This window comes from Aplidium turbinatum, chromosome 3, assembly GCF_918807975.1.
Source record: "Aplidium turbinatum chromosome 3, kaAplTurb1.1, whole genome shotgun sequence".
Lineage (NCBI taxonomy): Eukaryota > Metazoa > Chordata > Ascidiacea > Aplousobranchia > Polyclinidae > Aplidium > Aplidium turbinatum.
This window is the reverse complement of record NC_137474.1, coordinates 42,414,082-42,426,391: the sequence shown is the minus strand read 5'-3', so window position 1 is coordinate 42,426,391 and position 12,310 is coordinate 42,414,082. Positions and strand designations below refer to the sequence as shown.

At 38.1% G+C, this 12,310-nt stretch overlaps 1 protein-coding gene across 1 annotated transcript in view; it reads left to right on the top strand.

Moving 5' to 3' along the window:
* The first annotated feature begins 671 nt into the window (after positions 1-671).
* LOC145766822 (uncharacterized) overlaps positions 672-12,310 on the top strand; it is a 38,711-nt gene continuing 27,072 nt past the window's right edge. Inside the window, exons 1-9 of the mRNA XM_082578527.1 lie at positions 672-722; positions 895-1,037; positions 3,283-3,387; positions 5,106-5,218; positions 8,688-8,806; positions 9,079-9,192; positions 9,772-9,869; positions 10,215-10,365; positions 11,558-11,691. Of these exons, the coding sequence (XP_082434653.1) occupies positions 672-722; positions 895-1,037; positions 3,283-3,387; positions 5,106-5,218; positions 8,688-8,806; positions 9,079-9,192; positions 9,772-9,869; positions 10,215-10,365; positions 11,558-11,691 (1,028 nt within the window). The remainder of the gene's footprint in view (positions 723-894; positions 1,038-3,282; positions 3,388-5,105; positions 5,219-8,687; positions 8,807-9,078; positions 9,193-9,771; positions 9,870-10,214; positions 10,366-11,557; positions 11,692-12,310) is intronic.

Sequence of the window (12,310 nt, the reverse complement as noted above, 5' to 3'; positions counted from 1 at the left end):
GCAACTCTTGCCTCAATAGGCGGTTGTTTGCCGCAGACACCTCCTATCTGCTAAATGTCTTTTATTATATAGCCTATTATATATATAGCCTAATGTATAATCGGGTCTGCTACTATTCGGTGAGTCCGATTCGGTGAGTCTGGTTCGGTGAGTTCCTAACCTCTAACCTCTAACCCCTAACCCTAAAACGGCAATGATAATTAGGTTATGGTACCCAATAATTAAAAAAAAAATTGAAAAAATCCCCCGTTAAGGGATCGGACTCACCGAATCGGACTCACCGAATCGGACTCACCGAAACGGGCCATTCCGTGTATAATCAGTGTTTATAGTAACTGCAAATTGCTATTCTTCATGCAAATGTTTGTTTTTAGGTAGAAATAGTTTGTGATATTATATAGATGTAACTGAATGTATATATAAGGACCATTGATAATGGGTTAAATTTAAAAAGTATTTTTAACGTGAAAAGTTTGAAATAAAGTGACAAAAGTAGTAGAACTGTCAGCAGATTTTATATCGTGCAACAGAAGGGTCTCTTTGTTTCCACAAAGTGCAAAAAGTTATTTCATCATACTGTTTTTTGAAGAAATTTGTTTGAACTATGGAATAAACATTCTTCCTCATCGTGACTCACTTTCGTTGTTACCGGTACCCACAAAAGTCACATTATGACAACAAAACTAGATGTTTTCAAAGGCACTTGCCAAGAATTTGGAAAGGTAAGCCTACAACTTTCAGTTTGTATTAAAACTCTAGATAGACAATGATCACAGATTATAAATAATTGGTAGCCTATATGTCCAATTGTCCATGCGTATGTTCATTGTTCAATCTTGCACTCGCATACCATGTTAATGTCAGCTGTTTGTAATAACAAAGATTCTGATACAGGTCTTCAGTGAAGATTTAGCATCATTGGATGCAATTGATGACAAAGTGCAGCACCATGCAGAAGCTCTAACCAACTGCTTAAAGTTGGTACAATCGAGCCCAGATTCACCTTCTGTTCAGCGGCTATGGACATGGTTGATAAGGTGCATGGCAATATCATTGAAGATGTATTTATGGTGTCACTATGAGAACAGAGAACACAAGTTATTTCTAAATGTATTGCACAATAAACTTAATAGTATTTTAACTGGTGGTGCATCGGTGGCTGGATATTCCGGCTAGAGAGTTGCATTTCCAGCCAGAGCTTTTGTCTGCCCCTTGGTAATACCTACTTCATATAATCAATACAATCACATTTATGTAGTAAGCGTAAAGTTTGTGAGATAAGCTTGCACTACACACATACCTCCACCCACTGGCGCCGACTTACGGGATTACGGGGTGGCCACGCCACCCCGTAACCGCTGTGGCAGGGTGGCAGCCACCCCGTTTAGGTTACATTACTTACTGCAAATAAAATGTAATTTGAACGGACGTTTAAATCTTTTTTTGATCATTGGTTTTTGCTTCAAGTCAACGTAAAGCAAGAGGTGAACCAATACAGTATTGCGAAGAAAATGATTGTTTTTGTCACAAGCATGATACTCGCGTAACATCAAGCAAGCTACGTGAAGATTATGCAGCACGTGGCTACGAGTTTTTTCCTTGTTGTTGTTGCGATCGTTTTATTTGTTACTTTTCATAAGTCATTGTTACATTTGTTAGGTTTACAATGGGATTTATTAATCAATAAAATACGATCTTTTCATTGCCTCCCTCAAAAATCTTTTTTGAAAAATTTCAAACTGCTCATAATATCGCTATAGATTAGCCTATGCCAGCTATACAATACTTGGAGATAAAATTATCTCGATGATTGATAGCTCCACCCCCTAAATGAATATCTATTTTCAAATTTCATTAAAAAAATGCAATTTTCTTAACTTTTTGAGTTTTAATTAAAAAGTAGCAGTTTTAACGTTCTGCAAATTTACACGTTTACATGATTCTGTTCGAGGAAAGCTACACCCCCTGCCAATTCCCAATAATAAAAGCAACATTTTTCAATTACTCAACATTTCAATTGGAGTGTACTCACTGTACTGTCAATCATCTACTTCATGCTTTAATTTCTACTTTGTTATCTACTTCATGCAGTAATATTGCGTGTCAATGCGTGACAAACTGTGAGGCGGGAATTTATTCGTCTGACATAGGAGATTAGGAGTTGCTTGTTACATCATAGAAAAAATTACGAAAAGTCGTCCAGTAAAAGTTTTCGCCAAAATTCCAGTTTTATTCAGCTTATAGATGCCACCGAAAAAGCGTTCAAAATTGCAGCCCTCCATTGAGTCACTTTTTGTTGTGTCTACTCAGGATTTCAGCCAGCATGAAAGTGACCAAACGCCTGAACGAAACGAAAGTGTGCCACTGCCAAAAAGCGTTAGCACGATCAGGGAGGTGGAAGAACCGAGCACGAGCAGGATAATCGCTGTTGAAGGGAGAAGCTATCAAAAATCGTGGGAGAGCAAATTCCCGTGGCTAGAATACGATAGATGCAAAGATAGAGCATTCTGTCCGATTTGCAACTATGTCGCAACTGCTTGATCTATTTGCAAGCAATGAAACAATTTCATTAATGCTTCAAACGTGGTTTGCATTGTGAAAATATGCTTATCGTTGCCTTCCACCACCTGCGAGGCGGAGCGATCGTTTAGTGCTTTCAGGCACATAAAAACCTACTTGCGATCTACCATGACGCAACAGCAATTGAACCACGTCCTAATTTTAAATGTTTATCAAGCTGAAGCTTCACGGTTACAACTTGACCAGTTGATTAACAGTTGGATTGACAGAGCTGCTGTACCCAAAATTCTTTTGCCAAATCTTAGGTGTCAGTGCAGCAACGTAACAATAAAATTCACGACATACCTCCTGAGCTTTGTTTTAAAGTTGCTTTGTAAATTATTGAGCTACAAATCAGGTGTGAAAAGACAATGGAATCTACGAAACACGCTTAGTAAAAATCAAACAAAAACATGCAGTTTGAAAGTTTTTAGGTTGCCATATTGTGCTATCCGCCACCCCGTGCAAAAATAAAAGTCGGCGCCTATGCCTCCACCTCTGAGAGGACAACGACTATCCCCTCTGAGCTGGAGGTTATTCCATTATTAATTTTAACACCCTGGTCAGTGGTCAAGTGGTCATCGTTCATAAAGTATATATTTTCAAATAGGCTTGATGCCAGTGAAGTTTCAATTTAGTTGTGTCAGCAGTACAAGCAATGAATTATGTTGCAATTACAAAAAAAATTTTTTTTTAGTGTATATATGTCTTATTCTTTTTCAGGTCAGCAGTTAACACACTTCTGTTCATAGACCAGCCTCCTTCTTCACAAAGTCTAAGACTGTTTGTGGAAACCATTCGTCCATGGTTGATAGATGGCAATTTCAGGTAAGGAAATTTTCAATTTCGACTTTTAAATTTTGATTGTTTTTTTTTTAGTCCTTGCATTAAGGAAGTCCTTTTAGTCTATTGTGCAAATCTTTGTCCTTAGAGTTTTGCATTCTTGTAAAAGCTATGAACTGACGATACATGCCTGGTCATTGAGATTGACAAAGTGAAGCCTCTACTTCAGTGGTTCTTAAACTGGGGGGCGTGTGAAGATCGTAATGGGGGCGCAAGAGATTGAAAAATTCTGCATGAATTATAACTAAATATGTCTTCACAACTACGCTGGACAGTCGATTGTTGAAGATGAAACTTTGTGTTACAACAGTACCAGTGTTTGTAGAGCGTGTTGTTGTCACATCTCACATTCTTAGTGATGTTTTAGACGTTGCTAAATGTTTCTGCAACACCTTAACTTTTGTAACACAACGGTTTTCTGGCACAGCAGCCTCGAGCTCTAATTGTAATAATAATGGCAACGGCTGACCAACAAGTGACAGCAGCTAGAAGTGCAGCAGTATCCCCAACTCTGCAACAGTAGGCTACCATGCATATTTTTTTTAACATTGATCTAATTAGGTTTATTTTTAATTAATCAGTTCTATTGACATAAAATGGTGGAAAAAAGAGAAAGTATAATGAAGATTATCTGAATTTTGACTTTATAGATGCCATAGTGAATAAGTAAATGACCAAGTTGTATCACAATGCGTCATATATTTTCAAAATCTGAGCAACGACGCTTTGAGACCAACTCGTTTGCAGCGTCATCTTGAAAAACCCACCTTGACCATCAAAATAAACCTTTAGCTTTTTTTCAATTCAAGGAAGACTCTTTTAAAAAAATAAAGATTGCAAGTAGCGAGTGCTTTCGCCAATCATCGTCAGCGGAAGTTGTAGAAACGTCTTTCGGAATTGCTCAGCTCGGGAGAAGAACCCCCACGGACAATTTACAAGAAGAATTATTGGAGCTAATAGGAAATTCCACTGAAAGGGACGACTTTGAAGCAATGCCACCAACTGAGTTCTGGGTGAAACATGTACAGACATTAAGAGTGTGGGTGCTGTGGCTATACGCACACTTCTTCCATTTTCATCCACTTAGGCCTACTTGTGCGGAAATGTTTTTTCTACTCTCATGAACATAAAGACAAAATCTAGACACAAACTTGACTGTGAAGCCGATCTGAGATGTGCATTTTCTGCTACTAATCCTCAAATTAAACATTTAGTATCCTAAAACAGTTACATCTTTCGCATTAATGCAACTTACCTGGAAGCGAATTGCTGTTGTGCTTAATGTTTTTTTATTTTGAAACAAGGTGGGGCGCAAATTTTGTTAGAATTGTAAAAGGGGGGCGTGTCTCAAAAAGTTTAAGAACCACTGCTCTACTTCTTGTTGAAGGGTTGTTGCATTATTCAATCATATAAGTGTCACTTAATTGAAAGCTGTCTTTGAAATGTGTTGCACTCCGAGAATTGAACAAGCGTTGCTTGATCTTATAATGTTTTTATTCATTGTGCATTCTTGGACAGAGGTCATTATTTTTCTCATCAAAATTAAGTATACATATATTATATATACTTTTTGTAATTAAAGTTTAATAATATTATCAAAGTTTCATGACAATTACGGTAATTCAAGGTTGAAGTTGTTCCCAAGTGCTCAATATTTGTCATGTTGAAGTTTTCCTTGTCATTGTACGTTGTATTTTCTTCAGTGGCTTATGTCACAAAGAGCTGAGAGATATGTGCAACTTGGCCATGAATGGGCCATGGGCTCACCCTGTGCTGCAGCGACTTATTTCTGGAGCTGATGTTGAACTGCAAGAAAGTAAGCCATGACTTTTAATTGATTTCACATTTTTAATATTTTTTGTTTTGTGTTTTGTGCTAAAAAGAATGTATATACTGCACTTTGGTCAGTGGTAACGGCTTGTATTAATTACAACCATGAAGGCTTTAATTTTCATTAGTAATTTAAGCTATGTTACTTGTTTTCTGTGTAATTGCTCTTGTGATCGAAGTGTAAGAAGAATTTTCACAGGAAATTTGCCTTTATTTGCCTATTGTAGTCCACCACAAGTTGAAATAAATCATTTTAATTGTCTTTCTAGCAGCATCAACAATCGTGGTAGAATAGTCAATATCATTTTGATTGTACAAACGACATCGGTTAATCTGATGCCAATTTAAACCGGACTGTCCCAAGTCAGAGATATCCTAATTTGGAGACTGCCTTTTTTGAAAATTCCAGACAAATGGCCGAAAAGTCTCAGTAAAAAAGGAACAGCTTTCAAACCGCGTATATATCTTGATTAATGCTCTGTCAATTAAGATACAATCATCTGTTTGGAGACAGAAGTTCTCTAAAATCCCTGAGTAGCGTTTGCTTATTCAAAGGAAAGCTTATAATAGAGACTAATCAACTAAAGCATTTACCCCACTGGGAGACTATCGCAACATAAATTGTTACGTTTGCATGAGTATGGGAAGGTAAACACAAAAACTGCCTACCAATATGATACCTACAAATTCTCTAAATGTACTGAAGCCGTCGCTGGATTTTCAAGAAAAAACCGAATTGGTCGTCTCTGAAAAAGGCTGTCTCCGAATCGGAGACTCCAAATAGTCCCAAATAGCAATTAAACACATTTGATCCGTTTTATTGCGTATCCTAAGATTCCAAATTCCAAACCACAAGATATATAATCTCAAATAATCTTATTTATCGGTTAAACGCATAAAAAGCTGGGCAAATTGACTAGGCCTATCTGATTATCCAATTTCATCTGTATAAGACTGTTGTGCAGTGGCTTTGCCACATATTGGGAATGTTTTGGTTTTCATCATATTTTCTTATGAATTTGCATTATTACTACTGGTTATAGGTGAATTGTTCGTAAACAGTTCTTCGTAAAGCAATTGTTCGTAAACAATTGTTCGTAAAATCAATTCTTTGTAAAGCAATTCTTTGTAAAGCAATTCTTCGTATAGGTGAATTGTTCGTAAACAGGTGATAGGTGAATTGTTCGTGAACAATTTTTCGCAACAGCAAGGTTTGTCTTGCAATTTCCGATGAAGGTGCGTAATGCAAATTTTCCTAAATAACCAAGTTACGACGACACAAAGAAATAAGCACAATGAAAAAGCGCGTTTTTTGTTATTTATTGGAATACAACAATTGTCTGTGTTTAGCAATTCTTTGCTTACACTACCAATACTATTTTGAGTAACTTTGTACAAATTGTCCACGAGCCAAGTTTAGTATGAAGTATTGTGTGCAATTCCACGCAAGTAATCACAAGTTTCATCATCTTGAAAGTCTTGACGCCAAGTTCGGACGACTCTAGTTAGTCTTTCTGCACTGTCCTTGTACTTCTTCTTTGGAGGGGGTCCTGCCTGGCCACTGACATACTGTTCAATGCGAACCTCATTTAGGTTTTGCTCTCGCTTGATTGCAGATATGAACTTCCAAATATCTGGATGATTTGCAGATACGGGAACATGAACCCTCTGTGCCATCCTTCAATGCTATTATTAGTTTTGGGAAGGCCACTGAGGACGCTATCATAGCAGTTCCAGATTTGAATTGCAAACATTGGAGGACGGCGCCCTTGACGATGTGGGCGCCCAACCCAAGTGTCTTCAAAGTAGTCAATTACTGCCTGAGCAACATCTGGTAATACATTCCCATCAATGAGAATGTCAAAGGCCCGGCTGACTTCATCAATAGGCACAAAGGCCAGAGACGACAACATGCGCAGGCTCAGAGCAAACTCTGCACTTGTCTCGTGCTGCTCCTTCAGGCCACTTGATTGCGTCTTTCTCCAAATGCACTGGCACAAATGGAAGAAACAGCCACGGTGAGTTGAAAGTGGGTACTCTCTGCTCACTGCATTAACCATGGCCTTCTCAAAGTCACTCATGATTGTCTCTGGAACAGCAACAGCAGGTAACAACTCCTTGATCTTTTGCAGCAGATGAATGTATGTCCCTCTCCTTTTGTCCCCCAGCAGGGCATACACCAGAGGCACTGAAGTGTTTTCCTTCAGTCTGTGTATTGTGTAAAGCTGTTCAAACAGTGAAGGCACTGTCTTGAAGGTGCCGTCAGCATACCAGTGCTTTGAACGGGCAAGGAGCTGCAGATTTCTTTCAGTAGCAAAGAGGACCATACAGTTATCTCCAGGCCCAGAATCATAGGCCAACAATGTTACACCAGCAAACGTTTGCTTGTACTCTACTGGAAGCACAATGTCACGGAGAGAATGTGGGATTGCCGGGCCTGCATTTTTCTTCAATCGCACTTGGGTGACTGCCCTTTTCATGCTTTGCACACTTGGCAGTTTTGCTGCCATGGCTTGACTGAGTCCAATAGTTTTTGCTGAGACGAGGTAACTTGGGGCATCACGACTGTCTTTTGCTGCACAACGAATATTTTCCATAACCTTTGCTGCTTCGACATGACCAGCATCTCCAGCATGATTGTGCTCACCTCTGGATTGTACAATGGCTGCCATAGCAGTTGTTACTCGTGCAGGACATTTCTTATTAAAATGCTCACATTTCCAATAAGTAGTTTCTTGCCCTTGTGCGTTAAGTGCACTATAATCTTTGTAATAAAACTGGCCACTATACAAAAGCTTTGGCTTTCCTTTTTCGCTGCTTGCAAGCTGTAATGCCATTCTGAATCAGGAACTCTACACTCTGTCTGCTCGTCTACACTCTACAGGTACAGCAGGTCTTTAAGCACAATTAGCACATTTCTAGCATATAGGCTACCCTAATTGATTGTTCGTAAACAATTGTAGCTTTTTTTTTGAAAAAAAAAGCTGTAGCCTAACTTTTATGAACATTTGTTTACGAACATTTAGTATTACGGTCAATTGCATGCCCGAAGAATTGCATGCCCGAAGAATTGCATGCCCGAAGAATTGCTTTACGAAGAATTGCTTTACGAACAATTGATTTTACGAACAATTGCTTACGAACAATTGTTTTACGAAAAACTGTTTACGAAAAAAACGTCGGACACCATTACTACTGTATATTCGTTCTCTATGCAAGAATAGCTTTGAAGATTATGGTTGCCAATATCTGTATCAAATGAGGCGCGTGGTCATCATCATATTCATTGGGAGGATTGTGAATTGCATGATGTCAGTGACACTGACATGCATGGCGACTAAGTTCGATCGTAAATCATCACTTCAAACACATAGCCGTTAACGTATAAAATTGTTGTTTGCAACCATGCTATGTTTTATCCTTTTTGTTACATGATATCTGCATTGCTGTTGCAGTTAGAGAGGTGTTTGATGGCGGGTTGGAGTGCATTGAATATCGAATCAGGAGCTTGCATTTAAGTACCAGGATCAATGAGCTCGTTCAGTTTGGAACAGCTGCTTTAACTCATTCTAAGGTACATATCTACAGACGTCTTGATGTTCTCAATTTTGATTATAAACCTTGAGGGAACATTTAATATTTTAATTTTCAATGCTTAATTTGTAAGCACGTTAGTCTGAAACACTTGACAGGATTTTGATGATAGACCAGTACAATCCTGCACCGGTGTGTGGACAAGACAATGCTTAAAGGTGGACACTTGGGCAGACAGATTAGTTTCTTGCTTATCGTAAATTTTAATCATCAGACAAATGCTTAGATGCAACATTTTTTTTTGCTTTTTAGGTGAAGAAAAACAATGCTGTGCAAAAAGTCTATCAAAGTTGCGCTTATCATGTTCTCAATGAAGTTGATTTGACCAAACAAATCCAGTATTTTGACCTTGACATAACAATAACAGTAAGTGACGTATGGTTGAAGTTAATTATATATGGTTAATTTCATTCAACGCAAAGCTGTTTCACGTCTTGCACAAGTGACCTGTTATTTTCATCGGTTCTTCCATGATTATTTAAGTGACAAAGTATTCTATTACATCATTGAAGTAAGTATACATTGGTCAATTCGGACAAATTTAACTTCTCTTTTAATGAGTTTACAGTTTATAGCAATTTTTGACAACTGGTGTTGCTGTGCCGTGCTCGTGCATGGAACCGTGCATGTTTCTGGGCCGTGCATGGAACCATGGTAACCATCACTTTGGTTCCAAGTGCACTTGCACAGCAACCCAACTTTCCAACAATATCTGAGATAAAAGTTGGATTTAACGTACTTTTTACTTAAATGCAGTTGCTTTTAATTTTTAAATTTCTGTTTTCTCAATGTTACGGTTACAGAGTAATGTAGTTCGATAGGTTCAAGTTTAATGTGTTTCATTTTACTAAAAAAAAACTTGATGAAATAATTTTTTTAATCATACGAGTCTTAATTTTTTTTTTTATATGTATATACCCTTTAAAGATTCATTTAATTTTTCAGCTAATGGATGAACTAATAAAAGAAGACATAAATTGCCAGAAGCTTTGCAACGCAGTTATCAAGTATCTGTGGCAGAATAAGATAATGGACCGTTTGCAGTAAGTTAACTTTATTTTTGGTGTTGTATTAGTGGTTAGACGTTGAATTGTGAAACAAAGTCGTGCAAACAAGACCTTTGTGAAATGAAAATGATGTCCCAATGCACTGTAGAAGTTGCACATCAGGATGTAGGGCCCAATAATCATTTGACGTTGTTAGCCCTATAGTTCGTAAGTTAGCAAGCCCGATAGTACGAAACCGTTACGTCATCATATGATGACGTCACGTTTTAACAGACATATGTCTGTTAAACAAGCAGTTGAATATGTCGTGGCATATATACCAGTGGTTCTTAAAACCAAACGTTAAAATTATGTTGATCATCATCAGCATATTATTTGCAGAGAAGTGACAGAGCTGTGGATCACTTTGTTACGCAAGCTCCACCCTGGTGCGGAGTTGTTCGACTTCTTGACCAAGAATATCATTGAAGCGGAGGCTTCCATACAATCAGTGCAGCAATGTGTGACGGTGGCAAGCGCTCTGTGGAAAGTTGTAAGTGAAGCCTGTGCTCTTGTTCACAGGTGCCCATGTGTAGGTTCACTGAAGGAATAGGTCAAATGTTATTGTCGAAATCTTTTGTTACTTGTGATCCATGCTTGCTGAAGGTTGATATGTTGCTATATCTTTCTTTCTGGTGGGCTTATTTATGAACAACTATGACTCAAGCCATGTCCACGCGGAAGTTTCAAATATGGCTGGAGACTGACCTGCTACGCGTGATAGCAGTCCGAATCGTTTGTAGAAGTTGCTAGTCGGAGTAGTAGTTAATGAATATAGCTTTTGTGTAGTCTTTGTGTATATTTCGGCCTGTTTTTGTGCTACTGTTATCATGCTAATATTGAACTAAAGCAGTGTAGTTTTCGAAACGTTTGACAAGCATGAGTTTAGTTTATGCATTTCCGGCCCTGTATTATTATATCATAATCATATCATTGTGTCCTAGGTGCCAGAAGCCAGTCGGATGATGTGCGTCGAGATTCTGTGCCACTCCTTGCATCTTCTCTCTTCCGATGACCCCAACTGTGACCAACTCAAAAATGGAATCCTTTCCTCCATAGCCTACTTTCTTCCCAACTCACAAGTAAGGTTTTAATTTTAATCACAACTCACTTCTTCGAATGTAATATATTTTGCGAGACGTTTTGTTCAGTTTAAGACACTTTCATTATCGTGGGGCCATTTTTTGTAAGTGCCTGAGTTGTGCTTTTTTATATGTGGACATCGCAGATGCGCATTATGTTTAGTGCTTTACAAGGCATAACGATGATGATTAACCTAAATATAACCGATTGTTTGAAGCCAGGACTGCACTTAGTAAGAACTCATTGTTAGCGTTTTTATAGCGAACTTCCCCCTAGTTTTTATTGTGAAGTTCCACTGAGTGCTCAGTAATATCAAAATTTACTGCCATTTTTGAAAGTTCTTTGGTATGACCCGACAAGGTATTGAACTCTTGTCTACTGACTCAAAAGGTCCCCTCTATCCATTAAGCCACCGAGACTTTAGAGATTCTTTGATATCTGTAGGAAAAAATAGGAACATCGTAGATTAACATACCCAGTTACCCACTGTTTGTTTTCCATTTCACAGTCGTGGATAAAATGCGTTGCATAAATAAAATCGTAAAATACTAACTTTTACTGTTAACCTAAGTCCTATTTAATATCCCTAAACCTTTATATAGGTAGCGAGGTCTTGCGTGTTGACAATCTTCATTCAAAACCCATCCATAGATAACTATTTAAAAGTTTCCAAGACTTATAAAGTTCCATACGACCGAGAGAAGGACATAGCCGCAAATTTCAAAGCTCATCTTCGGTAAGTTAAAGCGACATAATGTTTTATTCTTTGATGTTCATTGTAGGTTTTATAAAAGTGTATAATGATGTCTGGTGTGAAGCAACGTTGCTTGACAGCAAAATCAGTCAGACGTTGAATCAATGTAAAAATCATGAATTTTGCTCTCGGGGCCGTCACCACGCCAATGAATTTAGCAACTAAACATTTCACCAACCATATATTATACAGGGTGAACAGAAAGTCCTTGGACCAACTTATAATAAACGATTTATTAATTGAAAATAAATAAAATTTCATCAAAAAGGTATCACAATGGGAGCTTACAATATTAGAAATAAATTTCTTTATTTTCAATGTGGATAACTCTCTTAATTCTTTGTCGAAGTTTTCGACCGAGGCACGTAGCTCATCCTGGGGTATTTTGACCAATTCCCGCAGGAGTGATTGCTTCAGAGCATCAATACTTGGATGAGCAACGAAACAGGCCTTTGCCTCCAATAGCGACCACGTTTAAAAGTCCATGGGATTCAAATCAGGCGTTGAGGAAGGCCTCATTTCCTTGCTCCTGAATTTTTGAAGTTGACATGAGCACCAGTCCTGAGTATTTTTTAAGGTGTGGGATGGTGCACCATATTGT